Genomic DNA, 19,616 nt, shown 5'->3' on the forward strand with positions numbered 1-19,616 from the left:
CTTTATACCATATCCTGCCAGGGTTGTCAGTCTAGAATTTGTAAACTGTTCTGGATTATCATATTCATTTGTTATATTCACATATTCAAAATATTTTTATTTCTCTCTTCAAATCACATTAAAATGATGTTCAAAAACTTTTCCCCAAAGACTTTCCTTATAAAACTGGGATGAATGTTATATAGTGATACAACTTATAAATGCTTACAAATACACTGCATGTGAGGCATTATGTTTGAAACTTTTATATGTTTTCTCTGATCCTCACAATTGGCTATAAAGTAGGAGGAATCAGTCAACCTGAATTCAAGACATCATACAGCTACTGAAATCAAGATTCTATAGTACTGGTGGAGGGAGAGACTCATGGATCAATGGAGTAGACTAGAGAGCCAGAAACCATTTAAATAGCTCCACTGATTTCTGACAAAGGTACAAAAGCAACTGAGTGGAGGAAAGATAAACTTTTCAATAAATGGTGCTGGACATCCCTAGGCAACAAAATAAACCCTGACCCAAGTCTCACAACTTATATAAAAATTAAATCAAAATGGATCACCGACTTAAATGTAAAACATGCAACTATAAAATTTTTAGGAAAAAGGAAGGAGAAAAATCTTCAAGATTGAGAGGCAGGCAAAGAGTTCTTAGACTTGACTCCAAAAGCACAATTCATAAAAGGGTAAAATTGATAAACTGGACTTCATCAAAATTAAAAACTTTTGCTCTGTGAAAGACCCTACTGAGAGAATGAAAAGACAAGCTACAAACTGGAAGAAAATATCTGTAAACCACATACCTAACAAAGAACTAGTATTTAGAATATATTAAAAACTCCCAAAACTAAACAGAAAAAAATCCAATTAGAAAATAGGCAAAAGACATGAACAGATATTTCACTGAAGAGATGTACAGATGACAAGCAAATGAGAAAATGTTCAACTTCATTTACCATTAGGAAAAATGCAAATTAAAACCACAATGAGATATCTCTACTTACCCATAAAGATGGCTAAAATAAAAAACAGTGATAACACCAAATGCTGGTGATGTGGAAAAACTAGATCACTATATATTGCTGATGGGAATGTAAAAGGATGTCCAGCCACTACAGATCAAAGGTAACTACGCAGAGAAAAATATGTTCTGACCCATGAAACAAACCCAACTTCTTATCAAGGTAAACTATTCACCCTGACAAAATGGGAAAACAGCCAAACAAATTTGAATGATATGCCTCCAACCTGGTGAAGCCCCCCTACTGCCTAGTCTTAAAATAAAAAATCATTAAAAAGTCAAAGTTCCGGGCTTCCCTGGTGGCGCAGTGGTTGAGAGTCTGCCTGCCGATGCAAGGGACACGGGTTCGTGCTCCGGTCCGGGAAGATCCCACATGCCGCGGAGCGGCTGGGCCCGTGAGCCATGGCCGCTGAGCCTGCGCGTCCGAAGCCTGTGCTCCGCAACGGGAGAAGCCACAACAGTGAGAGGCCTGCATACCGCAAAAAAAAAAAAAAAAAAAAAAATTCAAAGTTCCTACTTGCAGCTGTCCAAGGTCCCAGCTCCCCAATTTACCTCTCTCAGGTGTCTAACTGACTAGACAGAAACTGTCAGCCAGCAGCAGCATAGATCTCTAGCTCAAAATTTAAAGGGAAGATCCAAATGGTGCATAAAACAATCATCTATCTATCTAGGTAATAAAAGAGATTTTCAACTACACGATTTTTAAGCAAGGTTACCTAGAATTGATTCTATTAAAAAATGAACAAGCAGAAATACATGGAACCTACATAAAAACCTTGTAGTGGGAAACAAAATTAAACATAGGATGCAAAAGACAAGGGAAAAGCACAGACCTGAATACTTACTCCATAGGAAAGAAAATCTTAAACTATATAGGACTATTTTGTAGTCTTTTAGAAACTGAAGGGATTAGAGCAATTATGCAGGAAATGATAGCTATGAAAGACAGGCAATGGAGAGCCAACAGAGAAATAACTTATTTCTCAAAAGAGAATAGAATAAATGAAATAGAAAAAAAAAGTCAAAGATATAAAAGAAAATGCACTGAAATGGAAGCCATGCATCAAAATATTTAAAGGTCTCACATATAATCAAGAAAAACCTTGGTTAAGAGATCCTGAACTTGGGGTGGGGGGAGGTTGTTGTTGGTGGTGGGATGAATTGGGAGATTGGGATTGACATATATACACTAATATGTATAAAATAGATAACTAATAAGGACATGCTGTATAATAAATAAATAAAATTAAATTGAAAAAATTAAATTGAAAAAAAAAAAAGATCCTGAACTTCAGTTAAAAAAAAATCTCTATAAGTATCCAGGGAAAAATAAGCAAGTCAAAGGGAAAAATTAGGTAGAACTACAAGGGAAAAATTATTAGGCAGCTTTCTCCTCTGTGTTATTATATGTCAAAAGAAATGCTGCAAAAACCCAAGTTTTTGAGGGGGACAACATTCCCATAGACTTAAAGATTCAGCAAGTTGTCATTCAAGAATCCATATAACAGGAAGACATTCTCAAATATGCAAAGGACTCAGTACCCACATACCCTTGATACATTACCTACTTAAAGGTAATGAGAGTTACCAGCTGAGAGTAAAATCCAAATTAAAACAAAAACAAAAACCCAAATTCACAAATGAAGAAATCACACAATGAAAGGGTTAGCATTAATAAAAGGTTGTAATCCTTTCCAATATAACACTGTGGAGTGGTAATGATGAAACAAAGCAGAAATATTATTATCCTAGAAAGAAAAGCTACATGAGATAAAGTGATAATAGTAATTTAACTGTAAGACACATAGGCAGAAAGGGCATATCATGTGAATAAAAATGGAGTGGGGAGGGGTAGGAGAGAATGTGCTAACAAGTATGTACTCTAATTTCATTAGAGGGGTAACTCAGAGGTTTTTCTTTAAGCTTAATTTAAGCTTTAATTTAATTTAATTTAATTCATTGCAGCACTATTTACAGTAGCCAGGTCATGGAAGCAACCTAAATGCCCATTGACAGAAGAATGGATAAAGAAGTTGTGGTACATATATACAATGGACTATTACTCAGCCATAAAAAGGAACGAAATTGAGTCATTTGTTGAGACGTGGATGGATCTAGACTGTCATACAGAGTGAAGTAAGTCAGAAAGAGAAAAACAAATATCGTATATTAATGCATGTATGTGGAACCTAGAAAAATGGTACAGATGAACCGGTTTGCAGGGCAGAAGTTGAGACACAGATGTAGAGAACAAACATATGGACACCAAGGGGGAAAGCCGCGGGGGGGTGGGGATGGTGGTGTGCTGAATTGGGGACTGGGATTGACATGTATACACTAATGTGTATAAAACTGATGACTAATAAGAACCTGCTGTATAAAAAAATAAATAAAATTTAAAAATTAAAAAAAACTTCAAATACACACAAAAGTATAACAATAAACCCCCATGTATCCATCACATGACTGAATTATAACTTTAAAATTTGCTACATTACTTTATTATTTCTTCAATTGATGATAGTATTTTAATGCAAATCCCAGACATCAAGTCATCTCACCTCCATGTACGTCTATACACCTCTCCGAAAATATGGACATTTTTTTACAAGCCAAAATGCCCTTATCAAATGCCTAACAAAATTATCAATGCCTAACAAAATTAACAATAATTCTTTGGACTTATCCAACTCAAGTCTGTAATCAAATTTTCCCAACTTCTATAATCAAATTGCCTCAATTAGCTCACAAATGTCTTTTCACATTTGGTTTGTGCAAATCAGGATTCAAACTATATCCAAACTCACAAATGAAATGAAAAAAAAGAGCATTTTATATAAGAAATAACTATTAAACATGAAAACCTAAATGAAAACCACATTTCTCTAAAAAAACAAATAATCAAAGCTGACTCAAGATATAAAACCTAAATGAACCAAAAAACCAGAGAAGAAATAAAGAGTGCTGTCAAACAGCCAGACTTCAAAGAGGTCCAGGTTTTTCCTGGATAAAATACTTCAGTCTTTCAAAAAACATAATTATTATACTACATAAATCATTCAGGAAAATTAAGTAGCAGAACTTAACCAATTCTTCTTTTATGTAAAAGGTTGGGTACTGATATCTGACAAAGAGAGACCAAAAATAAAATAGAAAACCTCAGTCCAATCTTACCCCCAAATAATACATTATTACAGGAAATGCAGCCCAAACATTAGTAGTTATCTTAAGTTGGGTCCCCAGGAAGCAAACTCTCAGATGACGCATTTGTGCGAATGTGATTTATTAGAAAGTATTTCTGGGAAAAACTTGTAGGGAAGTAGGACAGGGAAGGGTAGGAAGCCAAGAAAGGGTAAGATACCAAGCAAAGTCCATGGAGGGTAATTTTAGCTTAATCCCTCAAGGTAGTTCTAGAGGCAGTGTAGGCCACACCTCAGAGCTGTACCCACACAGTCAATCACTGGTTAAGGGCTATCCATAAGAAACAAATTCCCCAGACAATTCCAGAGCCCGTACATTGGCAAAACAGGATCTGGCAGTGTGAGGGCAGCCCTACAACAAAGCCTGTGAAGAGGAAGGAGATAAAGGTCTATGGACAGAGTATTAGCATCACCTGTTACAGTGATTGTTGCATAGGTAAAGTTAAAAACCAATTGGTTTGTTTTGCATTATGAAATCCCCAAAAGGTTAAGCAATGAATCATTCCAATTCAACCATCATACAGTGAGGACTACTGGTAATAAGCCCTAAAAACATGTACAGAGATTTCAATTATTTTTTTAATATCTACTCTAAAATATAAATAGCCAGTTAAGAATCACCAGATATTTTAAAGAAAGCCTCTAATATGAAAGAAAAAGATCAACATAGTCAAATTTAACGTAACTTTAAAGAGACCATGTAATGAGATGAAAACTTAAAGAAAAATCCTCAGAACTATCACTAATATCCTGAAAGATAAAAGTCGTGCCATGGTATTCTTTTTTTTTTTTTTTTTTTTTTTGCGGTATGCGGGCCTCTCACTGTTGTGGCCTCTCCCGTTGCGGAGCACAGGCTCCGGACGCACAGGCTCAGCGGCCATGGCTCACAGGCCTAGCCGCTCCGCGGCATGTGGGATCTTCCCGGACCGGGGCACAAACCCATGTCCCCTGCATCGGCAGGCGGACTCTCAACCACTGCGCCACCAGGGAAGCCCACCATCATATTCTTGAAATAAGAACAAGACACTACCTTAAAAATTTTTTTTCTGAGAAAAAGTACCCCAAGAACTTAATTTATAAGAAAATCAAAAAACTCAATAGAACAGCTGTAGGATAAAGTTAAGGAAATCACCCCAAAAGTGAGCAAAACAAAAAGGGAAGGTGATGGAAAAAAAGAGAGACAATTGATAACTAAAAATCAGTTTAGAGGTGTAGATAAGAGAGGGGAGGAAATCAACAACCAAATATTTCAAGGAAGTTTCCAAACTGAAAAGATGCAATAATGCCCAGTACAGTGAATAAAAACAGAACCATAAAGATACATTATAATAAAATTTCATAATACTTGTCAAAGAAACCATTCTGTAAACTTTCAGAGAAAGTGGCAAAGGGTCACATGTAAGAGATCAGGAATTCACTGGTTTTGAATTTTCAAACAGCAATACTGAAAGTTGAAAACAATGGAGAAACTCCCTCAAAATTCTGAGAAAAAAAAGATTTCCAAGCTAGAATTTTATACCCAGTCAAACTATCCATAAGGATGAGGGATAAGTAAAGATATTTTAAAGACAGGACAGGCTTGGTCAGATCAATATTCAGTGTATCACACTGTTTCTATTTTAAAGCAACAGTAGGGAACTGATGCAGAAATGTTGAGCAAGCTGTTAAGAGATGCAAGTATGGAACCTGGGAAAACACTCACAGTTGGTCATTTGTATATCTGAATTACAACATTAAAAATAACAGCCAAATCTAAAATATGATGTAGCAAATAAAAATAGGTAACACTGAATGATGATTCAATGCAAAGGATACTCTTCTAAGTAATTTAAATTCATTCATTTAAACTTTCCATAGCATGATGCAGGCTAAAAGAGTTACATAAATTCCTGATACTTTTGATAGTTTGCCATGTGGCCTGATATCATTAAAAACTCAAGATAACTTAAAAATTTCTTTAGTGTATTCCCTTTTTGTCTTCAAAGGGTAGTTTAGTGGCTCAACTCAATATAATTGAAGGAAATCATTTTAATAACATATAAAAAAGCATTTATGAATAATGCCTGCACATAAGCCCTCAATTATCTGCTAAATGAGTCAGTCAAAAATTAGAATCAATAAAATATAAAATTATATAAACATATATTCACTAAATAGAATATTTTAAAATCACTAAGCATTTTCTGAAAATTACACAATAAATGGAAATATGCTTAGCACACAAGTGAAAATAAAGAGGATGCAAAGTTTTATTTATAATGTTATTACAATTCTGTGCTTAAAAAAAAAAGCTATCCTAAAAAAAAAAGACTAGAAAAAATATATCAAAATGTTAACAATTTCTCATTTCTAATCTTAATTCTAATTTCTAATTTCAGTGGTGGAATTAGGGGCAACTAAGACTATTTTTCTTTCCATATTTTTCCAAATTGAGTTCAATGAGTATACATTACTTGAACAGTTCTCAAAAATTTTAGTCTCAAGATCCCTTTAAACTCTTCATTAGTGAGGATCTCAAATAGCTTTTGTTTATGTGACTTATATCTATTGATTAGAATTTTATTAAAAATTAAAACAAAAATGTAAATATCTATTTATTCATAAATAGTGACAAATCCACTACCTGTTTTACATAAATAACTTATTTTATGGAAAAGAATTACATTTTCTAAAAAAATTATTAAGAAGAGTGGCATTGTTTAAAATATTTGCAATATCAGTATCTGGTTTAATAGAAGATACCTGGATCTGGCATTCCATATCTCCTTCTGCATTCAATTTGTCACAATATCATATATTATGTAGCTTCTTAAAAAACCTGACTGTACACTTGTAAGAGAATGAGTGAAAAAAAAGCAAATAACATTTTGATACTAGTATAAATAGATTGACTTTATCAACCTCCTAAAACAATATAAGGGATCTCATTTTTCCTGCACACTTTGAGAATTGTTGCATTATTTTGACTAAAATTTTTTTTCTCTCCAAAAATACTGAATGGTGGCTGGTAGCTTGCTGGATCATGAAATAAATAGGATAGAGGCTTGAGAGTTCTGATTTCTGAGTGAATAGAACTCAAAAAGGAACATGCTGTACTCAACTTCCCTTCTCGGCTCAAAGAGTAATGTTTTTTTGTTGTTTTTTTAAAATAAATTTATTTATTTTATTTTTGGATGCGTTGGGTCTTTGTTGCTGTGCCGGGGCTTTCTCTAGTTGCAGGACTACTCATTGTTGCGGTGCACGGGCTTCTCATTGCAGTGGCTTCTCTTGTTGTGGAGCACAGGCTCTAGGCACACAGGCTTCAGTCGTTGTGGTACGTGGGCTCTAGAGAGAAGGCTCAGTAGTTGTGGCACACGGGCTTAGTTGCTCCACAGCATGTGGGATCTTCCCGGACCAGGGCTCAAACCCGTGTCCCCTGCATTGGCAGGCAGATTCTTAACCACTGCGCCACCAGGGAAGCCCCAAGAGTAATGTTTAAAGCAGGGAAGAGAGCCTTGTCTTTAGTTCAATGCTCTTTCCATTGGGTTTAGATTCAGTTCTCTTTGAGTTACTGCTAGGTATATGTAGGCTTGGAAATCCCAACCTGAGTGTTAGCCACTAAGTAGAGCACATGTGAAAGGAAATCTGTATGGCACTCTTTTCCATTCTCCCTTTCTTCATTTTGATATAAAGCATTATAACACAGCACTAACTTTGGGTATTATAGAAATCACCGAGGATGCAAAAAATATTTGTGAAACTCACAGAACAGTAAAAGGCATTCTCACTTTTTGATCTTCCGAACCTGGAATTGGTGGGAATATTTAAAAAAAAAAAAAACAGAATTACAGTTTGAGATTTACGAAACTTAATTTTAACTTGACTGTGAGGTTTTACGAAATCTTTGGAAGGTGATACTGATTGAGCACCTTTCAATGTGTCAAATACTGTCCTAGAAACTAAGGATATGGTCATTGGTATATTTTCTCCTGTTTACAGAATATAAACTCCCAGAAGACAAAAAACAGTTTCCTACCTCTCAGAGTTGTTGGCCATGATGCTTTTCACAAGACATTGGTACAGTAAGTATCAGCTGGCTTGAAATAAGAGGGCAAAGCATCTCCTTATTCATGCCCCAAGTCCCCAAACCTGATTATATTTCCACATCTATTTTACACTCTGTAAACACTTTTCTCCATTCCTTGATCATTCTCCCTTGGGCTCAACTCTCTTACCTCTGTTTCCCAACTTAATAAAGGCTTCACATAGCAGTCTTGTTTAAAGGAAATACTTTCCAATGCCACAGGATCAAGTCCATACTGCTTACTTGGTAAACAAGATCTAGCTCTAGTTTACCTTCCTGCACTCTTTTTTTTTTTTTTTTTTTTTTTTGTGGTATGCGGGCCTCTCACTGTTGTGGCCTCTCCCGTTGCGGAGCACAGGCTCCGGACGCGCAGGCCCAGCGGCCATGGCTCACGGGCCCAGCCGCTCCGCGGCATATGGGATCCTCCCAGACCGGGGCACGAACCCGTATCCCCTGCATCGGCAGGCGGACTCTCAACCACTGCGCCACCAGGGAGGCCCCCTTCCTGCACTCTTGATACTCCCTATCCATAAAGCTTATACTGAGCCATTCTCCAAATCTGCCATGGCCCTTCATATGGATGACTTTGGCCATTCTATTCTTTCTGCTTGGAGTGCCCTCCTCAGTTATGTCTACTGGATAATTGCATAATTATCTTTCATGGTTACCTTAGTTTCAGTACTTTTCATAATCAGTCTTCCCCATCACCCATGATCAAATTAACTGCTTTCCCATCAAATATTTTCTTGTTCCTTCATTCACATCTCCTACTATGTACCTATCACACTTCATCATAGTAGGTATGTGCATATCTATTTCCCCCTAGACTATAAGTTCCTCAAGAACAACAGCTATAACTCTTTTATCTCTAGCTCTCCAGCAACTAACACATGGCCTGGCTTGTAAAATGCATTCAAATGTTTTGTTTGTTTTAAGTGTGTATATGTGGGGGGCACAGATGAAATTATTTTTTCCAAATAGGTATCTTTATCTATACTGCCTAATTTACTGAATAAAAAATCATATGGTCCCATCATTTGACACATTTACACACTTATATAACCCAAAGTCATAAACTAGATATATAACATGAACTATATGTACTATTTCCTTTGATGTGTATTAAACTCATACAAATTATAACAGAAGTACATATTAATTCAGAAAAAGAAAGACTAAAAATATTTTCTATTTGTAATTTATTAAAACTACAGAAATAGAAAATATTAACACACAGCCTTCACCTAATGACCCTGAAGTATTTTACGAGCATTACAGTTACACAACCTCAGTACTAGAAAGGACCTTGGAATTTTATGAATCCTGAAAAAGTATGTAAGGATTAGAAACAAATAAACCTTCCAAAAATTATGTAACACCTCAAAAGCAAGTTGTATTAAGTCTCAAACTATAACTCTATTTTTAAAACTATTCCCACAATTTCAGATTCAGAAGATCAAAAGTGAGAATACCTTTTTGTTACTTTTCAATGAGACATTAATATGTCTTGCATCCTCAGTAGAAATTAGAGAAGACACAAACAGAATGACATCCCATGTTCATGGACTGGAAGATTTAATATTGTTAAGATGTCAATACTACTTAAAGTGATCTACGAATTCAATACAATTTGTATCAAAATCCAATGACTTTTTTTTAACAGAAATATCCATCATAAAATTCATATGGGATTTCAAGTTACCTCAAGGAGCCAAAACAATTTTAGAAAAGAAGAGTAAAACTGGAGGACTCACACTTCCCAATTTCAAAACTTACTATAAAAGCTACAGTGATCAAAACAGGGTGACACTGGCACAAAGGCTGACATATAGCCCAATGGAATAGAACAGAGTGCCCAGAAATAAACCCTCCCATGCGTGGTCAAAAGATTTTTAACAAGGGGGTCAAGACCATTCAATGGACAAAGGACAGTCTTTTTAACAAGAGGTAATGAGAAAACTGGATATCCACATGCTCAAGAGTGAAGCTGGACCTTACCTAACACCATATACAAAAATTAACTCAAAATGGATCAAAGACCTAAGTTAAAACCTAAACGTATAAAACTCTTAGAAGTAAACATAAAACAAAAGCTTCCCAACATGGAGTTGGCAACGATTTCTTGGATATGACACCAAAAGCACATGCAACAAAAGAAAAGACAGTCAAACTTGGCTTTATAAAACTTTAAAAACCTGTACATTAAAAGACATTATCAACAGAGTAAAAAGGCAACCCACAGAATGGGAGAACATATTTGCAAACCATGCATCTAGTAGGGGATTAATATCCAGAATATATACAGAACTCCTAAAACTTAACAATAACAACACAAACCCAACCCAAAAATGGGCAAAGGACTTGAATAGACACTTCTCCAAAGAAGATATACACATGGTCAATAGGCATGAACATGTTGAGTATGAAAAAAATGCTCAACATCACTTAGCATTAGGAAAATGCTAACCAAAACCACAATGAGATACCATCTCACATCCATTAAGGATAGCTACTATCAAAAAACCCCAGAAAACAAGTGTTGGTGAGGATGTGGAGAAATGGAAACACTTGTGCACTTCTAGTGGGAATGTAAAATAGTACAGCAATGGTGGAAAACAGCATGGCAGTTCCACAAAAAAATTAAAAATAGAATTACCACATGATCCAGCAATTCCACTTCTGGGTAGATGCCCAAAAGAATTGAAAGCAGGGTCTCAAAGAGATATCTGTACACCGATTTGTATAGGAGCATTGTTCACAACAGCTAAAATGTGGAAGCAAGCCAAGTGTTCATCAATGATTGATGAATATGCAAAATGTGTTATATACAAGATGGAATATTATTCAGCCTTTAAAAGTAAGGAAAACTTAACATATGCGACAACATGGAGGAACCTTGAGTACATTATGCTAAGTGAAATAAGCCAGTCACATAAACACAAATACTATATACAGTAAGTCCCCTACATATGAACGAGTTCCATTCCGAGAGCTCGTTCATAAGTCCAATTTGTTTGTAAGTTCAACAAAGTTAGCCTAGGTACCCAACTAACACAATTGGTTATATAGTACTGTACTGTAATAGGTTTATAATACTTTTCACACAAATAATACATAAAAAACAAACACACACACAAAATAAACATTTTTAATCTTATAGTATAGTACCTTGAAAAGTACAGTAGTACAGTACAACAGCTGGCATACAGGGGCTGGCATTGAGTGAACAGGCAAGAAGAGTTACTGACTGGAGGAGGGAGAGGAGGTGGGAGATAGTAGAGCTGAAGGATCGTCAGCAATAGGAGATGGAGGGCAAGCTGCAATTTCACTCATGCCTGACGCTGATGGCCCGGGTTCTGGCTCCTTGCTGGATTCAATTCTGTCTACCCTCTTGAAAAAACGATCCAGTGATGTCTGGGTAGTGGTTCTTTTTTTCTTGTCATATATGACACTTTAGCACTGGATTGCATTCTGAACAGCTGCTGCAACCTTCATGTACCGTTCTACGTTCGGGTCCTGTGCCTCAAAAACTAACAGTGCCTCCTCAAATAAAGAAAATCCCCTTGCCATTTCCTGCATCGTGAATCTCTTCGGTTCTTCAGTCACTTCTTCTTCCCCTTGTCTCTCTTCATCCTTTCTCTGGGCCTCCAATTCCATCAGGTCTTCATTAGTAAGCTACTTGTGTTGCACAGCAAGTTCCATCATTATTGCTTGTTGAGTCTTAGCAGTACCAGCTACATCACCACTGCTTTTACTCTTGCTTCCGGACATCCTGGGCTTGAAATAAAGATACTGTACTATTGTACTCTATACAGTACTGTAAAGTACACAGAAGTACAACCACTTGTAGAGGATGCATGCACGTAACAATGTACGCCACACACGTGAACATACATTATGTGATTGGACGTGCAAACACGTTTGCATCTTTGAAAGTTCGAAACTTGATGATGGTTCGTATGTAGGGGACTTACTGTAATTTCACTTATATGAGATACTTAGCTAAAATCATAAAGACATAAAGTAGAACAGTGATTTCCTGGGGCTGGGGGAGAGGGGAATGGGGAGTTACTATTTAATGGGTGTAGAGTTTCAGTTTTACAAGATGAGAATAATTCTGGAGGAAGATGGTGCTCATGACTGCACAATATACACGTACTTAATACCACTGAACTGTACACTTAAAAATCGTTAAGATGGTATATTTTGTGTATTTTACCACAATATAAAAATTGGGAAAAAAACAATGATAAAGATGTAGATTTGCTCCAAATTAATCTATATCTATCTATATATCTATATAAAATGTCATCCCAACTAAAATATAAGATACTTAAAAGTTAAGTAACTTGGTAAAATGTAACTGAAAAGTTTGAAAAAATAAACATGAGAGTATACCTGGGAAATTCCTGAAAGGGGTGTAGGGGTGGACTAAGCCTAGGCAGACCTACAAGATATACGATTTTTAAAAATTAAATAATGTGGTAAAAATTACTGTAAATGTTGTTTGGAAAAATAAACCTGTGAGTAAAACAGGTATAGTGGTATAGTAATTAAAACAATTTGATATTCAGGCTGAACAGGCATATCAGTGTACCTGTGAATTGGAAAAAAATTTTTTAAACACTTTTATTAATTCATACTAAAGATATATTGCTGAGAAACTTTTTTTTTCTCTACAACCAGACTGTTAGAATTATTTGAAAGTGTATCAGTGAGATTGGAACACCCCACTCTGACATGTATGATGAATCGCTAATCAGAAACAGCTTCAATTTCCAACCCAGAGCTTCAGATAAGTGTTTCCCAGACACAACATTCCACATTTATCTTAACTTTGTAGTCTTCAAGGAAACAGGACTCTTGAGTCTACTTCTCAGCCCAGGCCTGATGTTAATTAACCCGATTCACAGTCTTGCTGTACTTTAAACCTATCAAATATTGTTTCATTTAAATTCTGTCTAAACTCCACCCTTCTCCAGAATCCTATAATAACCCTATCCCCTCTGGCAGTTCCTCTGGTGTGTGATCTCCCTCACAGCAGCAAGTTAATTAACTTAACTTTGTTAGCCTAAAGATGTATATCCCTGGTGGTCTTCATCAGATCGAAATAGTCTGTTAAAAAAAAAAAGTACATATGGAAATTTAATACATAATACACATAGCATTTCAAATCAAGAAAAAGATGGCTTATTCAAGAAATGATATTGAAATAATCTTCTGGGAAAAAGATAAAAAGCAACCATCTGGATCCCTACCTTTCTCTTTCAAATTCCAAATGTTTCTAAGATTTCAATATTTTTTAAAAATGAAATTAAAAAAAACTAGAAGAAAACATCTTTTTACATCTTTACATCATGAACTGAGATCTTTTCAAAACTCAAAAGGTGTAACTATAGTAAAACTGTATAAGATTATGCGTTGAATAAATTTCTGGCAGCGAAATTGCTGGTTCAAAGGTATGTTTCTGTATAAAATGTTTAAAAAAATCTGTACAGCAAAAAATACCAAAAAGTATCATAAAGAAAAAGAGAAAAGGCCAACCTAATATAAAAACAGTTAAAGAAAATAAAGGATTTGAAGGAAAAGAAAAAAAAAAAAAGGTCAAGAATGTTCACATTTCACTCATATTACAGAAATGTAAACCTCAAATGCAGAGATACCATTATTTATTTATTTATTTATTTATTTATTATTATTTTTTTTTGTGGTATGCGGGCCTCTCACTGATGTGGCCTCTCCCGTTGTGGAGCACAGGCTCCGGATGCACAGGCTCAGCAGCCATGGCTCACGGGCCCAGCCGCCCCGCGGCATGTGGGATCTTCCCGGACTGGGGCACGGACCTGTGTCCCCTGCATCGGCAGGCGGACTCTCAACCACTGCACCACCAGGGAAGCCCTAATTTTATTTTTAATTATTATTATTATTTTTATTTTTGGCTGCGTTGGGTCTTCGTTGCTGTGTGCGGACTTTCTCTGGTTGCGGCGAGTGGGGGCTACTCTTCCTTGCGGTGCGCAGGCTTCGCATTGCAGTGGCTTCTGTTGTGGATCACGGGCTCTAGGTGCGTGGGCTTCAGTAGTTGTGGCTCGCGGGCTCCAGAGCGCAGGCTCAGTAGTTGTGGCTCGCGTGCTCCAGAGCGCAGGCTCAGCAGCTGTGGCACACGGGCTTAGCTGCTCTGCGGCATGTGGGATCCTCCCAGACCAGGGCTCAAACCCTTGTCCTCTGCATTGGCAGGCAGATTCTTAACCACTGCACCACCAGGGAAGCCCAGAGATACCATTTTTAATCTATCACAGTGGCTTACAAAAAGGGGAGAACACCATACTAAGACAGAGACACACAGGGAGAATGCCATGTGACAACAGAGGCAGAGACTGGTGTGATGTAACTTCAAGCCAAGGAACGCCAGTGACACATGAAGCTAAGAGGCACGGAACAGATTCTTCCCTAGAAGGTAGAGCATGGCCCTGTCAACATCTTGATTTCAGACTTCCAACCTCCAAAACTGTGAAATGATAAATTTCCGTTGTTTTAAATCACTCAGTTTGCTGTACTTTGTTATAGCAGCCCTAGGAAACTAACACAATGACCAAAAATGCAAATGACTACACCAAGCTGTATAATTTCAAGTCTCCCTATTATCCAACTTGCACCAATTTGTTTTAATATATAGCTTTCATTGTGAACTAATCAGACTTCCTGTTTCAGAATCTCCCCAATTTAATACCGCCTCTCTCTGCCCTCCATGTGTCCCTTCAATGTGCAAGGCAGCTCACACTACAGGTTCTAGATAATGTACTCAGATTTTCTTTTTGGTTTCTCCTACCTTCCTATGGGCTACCCTATTTCACATACAACAGCTTCTTTATATTTTTTTCTTCAAGGGACACTTCTTATTTTCACACATTATAGATTTTGGCATGTATCTTCCCATAGGACATCTGAATTAGTTATAAACTGAAAATTTAAATACACATTCGATACACATTTAGAGTTCAAGATAAAATGCTAACTTCTCTTTTATGGAACAATTCTCCATTTTCTCCCCCTTATTCTAAAAGAATGACCTTAATCCCACTTAGGTTTGGGTAAAAGAATTTTGCCATATTCTTTCCACCTTGCTGTCGTTTGTACACTAGCCTCTTTACTCAAATCTCAACAAATCTTCTAAAAGTAACATGGTTGTACTGGGAAGCTTAAAATTTTAAGTGAATCTGAATGAAATTTCAGCATCAAGTTGTCCATTTTCCGTTTACTGTTTGTTTACAGGTGCACTGTCACAAGAATTCCAATCAATGATTTCTTCCCACAGAAAATCTACTTTAAATTACCATGGTTTATAAAGTAAGCTGTAAAATGCAATTTTAATCTTAGTGAGCACAAGTCAATATACAAATAGTATATAGCATATACCTAAATGACACACTTTTCTATTTCTATGACTAGGTGATCATTAATTGATATGTACTCCTAAATGACTGTGATAAAATTCTAATAATTTCTGGATACTGAATTTACTCAGAAATATAGACTAGTATAATCTATACCCCCAAAAAACCATATTTAAGAAAAATACCTATCTTTAAATGGGTAGTAACCACAAAATATTTTTAAAATGCTGAATCCTAACTAAAAAGATCAGAAAAACAGAAACTCCAAGCAAATTTAAGAGAGACATCTAATTGTTCTCCACTAGTACTAAAATACCACACTCTTTTCCTGTGAAGAATTTTAAGTGAGTCATACTTTCCTTACTAAATCACTGTTTTACTTAACATATGGTAAAAAGAGTTAACTGTTTGGTAACTTGAAACTTCACACTCAATTAAACTGTACATTAGTATACACTACGGCTGGCAGAAAATAAAATAAGTATGATTACTAAACACAATACTTAGAACACACAGCATCAAGTGACATTTATCTGATAAAAGTGTGGAAAGTTGCAAAAAGTTAGTTTTACCTCCTAAAACCTCAGATTCCCACCGTCTAAACTAACACCAGAATTAAACAACTTGAAATTATGCACGACACCTTTTCCTGGCACCCAGGCAGAGCTATCACTGCCCAGTTTTTGGTAAATGAACATATTTCTGTTCGTTACACATTGGCCTAATTACTTACTCTATTGCATTCAAGTCCTAACTTTATAATTAACTTTTAAAATAATAAGGAAACCAATTCATGGTTAGGATAATAGTTTTCAACCTGAAACGCTTTAAAAGGATATACCACAATAACTATAAGGAATTGAGAGAACTAGATTATAAATCTAGTCAACTTTTCCAAAGCTTGTGATGTTTTGTCATTTGACAATAATAATAAAGGGAGAAGGTAAGAGCTGGGCAAGAATAAATCCCCACCCCTAAATTTCGCTCATTCTTTTGCGTATACATCCAAATTCAGAGCTGTAAAGCCAATTTGTCAGCACCTACGAATCCCATCGCACTTGGTGGGGGAGGGAGGAGGGAAGGAAAAAACTCCTTTTCTCGTCCTCCACGCAGCTAGTGCCCAAACACACCTGCCTCACTAGAGGCTGGGAAATTTAAAAGAACAAATCGGCCACAGACAAACCTGCTGGTCCAAGAGAGCCCTGAGGAAGTCCCCCGGCACTTGCGGAAGGCGCCCGCTCGCTGGGCGCTGGGGCGGCGCGGCAGCCCGGCTGCTCTCCTGGAAGATGTCCACACCTGAGCGCCCGCAGGTCCGCAGGGAGAGGGCCCAGCGGGGCAGGACCGCTAAGTGCTCAAGCCGCGGGGTCCGGAGCGCAGCCCGTGTCTCACCGTCGCCACCCGACGGCAGGCGGCGCGCGAGGAGGCGAGGGTCACGAGAGGGTAAAAGGGAAGGACCCACGACCCAGAGAAGGGTACATGTCAACAAAATAGCGGCCCGGTGGGCAGGCGGCCCCAATGGCAGTTCGCAGAGACGCCGGGAGCAGGAAGTGCCCCGCGCCTCCCTCAGGAACCCGCAAGTCCCCAGCCCCGGCGACGGCTCCGAGACACCTGTTTGGCGGCGCCGGGGGAGGGGTTCCACCCTCCACGCTCCCCCACTCACACACTCACGCTCTGAGAGGGGGAGGGCGAGGGGAACCGAGACATTGGACCACAGTCTGAGGGCGCCTCCGCCGGCGTACCTGACATCAGCCTCAGCTCCCTCTCGCCCCTCCGCGGGGGCAGAGAGGGGGACGACACGAGACCGGCGACCCTCGTTCTTCTCGGCAGCCGCAGAAGTGGCTCGTGGCTGCTAGCCGGGGCCGCCCGCTGCCGCCCAGATTATTCCCCGGCAGCGGTGGCGGCTGCAGCGGCGGCAGCAGCCGAGGCGGGCCCAGCGCGCGCTCCCGCCCGTTCGCTCCGCCCCTCCCCGCAGCGCGTCCAGGCCGCGGCCCGCGGACAGCGCAGCCGCCACCCAGGGCTCTCCTAGCGCTGACGTCGCCGCCGCCGCACCAGCCCCAGGGAAGGGAGGAGCGAGAGGGGGCAGGGTGGGGCGGGGCTACGATGACGTGTGGGCGCGGGGATTGGCAGCCGAGCGCACGCCCCGCCCTTGTGCGAAGGGGTCTGGGAAGTCGCGTTTTCTCTGGGCGATAGTCGCAACTCTCTTGTGGCTCCTCGCTGGCGGCCTCCGGCTTCCTGATCCTGCTCTAGGGTTTTGCGTTAGCTTGCGGACCTTGAGAGGAGTTAAAAGCAGTGAGGACCGAGACTGCGGATACCTGAGGGATCTTTGTCTGAGGGACAGGCTCTTACCCTGCAGGAGTCTTATGGCCTCTAACCTGCTCTTAAACAGTTCTTTTTACCCCTGTTATGCCCCCCTCCCGACTCTCTTTACTCAGTATCTCTCTGGGCTTAATGAAAGGAAATACGGCAAGATAGATACGCGAACTGTTGTTGCATAACCAGGTATGTGAACCCGCAGGGGCTGAAAACCCAATTAGTGATACCACAAAGCCTCCTGAAGGCACACGTGGTCTTTTGGTTCTGTCATTACTTCACTGCTGTCAGGCAATGGCCGGAAGAGCTTCCTCGAATCCTTGCAAAACCTCACACCCCCCCCTTTAGTTGGCAAAGGGACTTTGTATCAGAAAACTGTTTTCGGATTAGAGCGAGGAGTCCTGGAGCGATTGAGGCAACCCCACAGCAGTCAGGAGGTGGGGTAAGGTCTTGACTTTATTGGTGTTAACCATCGTTTACAAGGCCTAGCCTGAGGGTGAGAAAGCTACCCTGCTTCCTTTAAATGCCCTCCTCAGCAGTTCTTTAGTGCCTTGGCCTCTGGGCTGGAATCTTGGTTCCCTCCACCTATTAGCTGTGTAACCTTGGCAAGTTACTTAACATGTCCGGGAGAAATAATAACGTTAGTAAGGTATTGTTGTTGTCCACCCCCCTTTAATTTGTTTACATTCAGCTTTAGTGTAGTTTAGCAGTATATGCGATTAATAAATCCGAAAGAATCTTCCAAAAGAGTTTTAAAACATCTAGATTCTTATCCAAACCTCTCATTTTTTCAGATGAGAAAGCTGAGATCAGAAAGATAAACTGAGAAACCCGTTCTGGAAGAGAAGTGCAAGTATCTGATGTCCAGGTTAGTGCTCTTTCCTGGGCCCATGCCTCCAGACTTCTCTCTTGGATCCTTACCTCCATCATTTTCTTTCTTTCCCAGCCTCACCCCCTTTTCTTCCACAGCCACTGTGAAACAGGGAAAAGAGACCCTTCAGAGGTCAAAGTGTTCCAACTAGAAAGCAAAATAAAAGAAAACACCTCAGGATTCTTATCTTAATTTTATTAATATTTATAATGAACAAGGAATAATATTTTTCCAGTGAGCAAAGATAAGAAATCCTTCCAAGGATAAGCTCAGATACAGCATGTCTAAGATAATTTTCTTAGTGGCAAGAAGGTATGTTGATACAAACAACACCAGATCAAATCAGCCCCTCCTACCCTTCTGGGTATTTTTGAAAATAGCTATTATTTTCATGAAAACAATACATACTTATTCAAATACAAAAAAAAATTTTCCAAATCCCATAATTCAGAGGTAACCATTTTTAAAAGTTCATGTTATACTCATCCAGACATCTCTAAGATAAAAAATACATAAAGATATATAAATACAATGTATGATAAACTGGATTTCATTATGTACACAGTTCTTTTCTCACTGAACAATATATGATGAATAACATCATTTCTAAAAGTTGCATAATGTCCATTAAGTGGATGTGCTATCATTTATCTAACCAGTATTCTATTGATTCATTTCTGTTTTTTTCCCAAATGTTTACTATTTTAAACAATTCTGTGATGAGCTTCTTAATGCACGTACCTTTGCACAACTGTGCAGCTGTC

The 19,616-nt window shown here is 38.5% G+C and overlaps 1 protein-coding gene and 1 long non-coding RNA gene across 3 annotated transcripts in view; one reads left to right on the forward strand and one right to left on the reverse strand.

Annotated features, from left to right (window-relative positions):
- Nucleotides 1–17,629, reverse strand: part of C1GALT1 (core 1 synthase, glycoprotein-N-acetylgalactosamine 3-beta-galactosyltransferase 1) — a 40,417-nt gene extending 22,788 nt beyond the window's left edge. The window contains exon 1 of the mRNA XM_082631928.1: nucleotides 17,411–17,629. Coding sequence (XP_082488054.1) covers nucleotides 17,411–17,417 — 7 coding nt within the window. The 5' untranslated portion in view covers nucleotides 17,418–17,629. The remainder of the gene's footprint in view (nucleotides 1–17,410) is intronic.
- A 210-nt stretch (nucleotides 17,630–17,839) lies between these two features.
- The window catches only part of LOC309810683, a 111,427-nt gene continuing 109,650 nt past the window's right edge, over nucleotides 17,840–19,616 (forward strand). For both annotated transcript variants that reach the window (XR_014295042.1, XR_014295043.1), the window contains exons 1-2: nucleotides 17,840–18,170; nucleotides 18,776–18,849. This is a non-coding gene — a long non-coding RNA (uncharacterized lncRNA). The remainder of the gene's footprint in view (nucleotides 18,171–18,775; nucleotides 18,850–19,616) is intronic.

The sequence above is a fragment of the Mesoplodon mirus genome (genome assembly GCF_964341445.2).
Source record: "Mesoplodon mirus genome assembly, chromosome: 9".
Lineage (NCBI taxonomy): Eukaryota > Metazoa > Chordata > Mammalia > Artiodactyla > Ziphiidae > Mesoplodon > Mesoplodon mirus.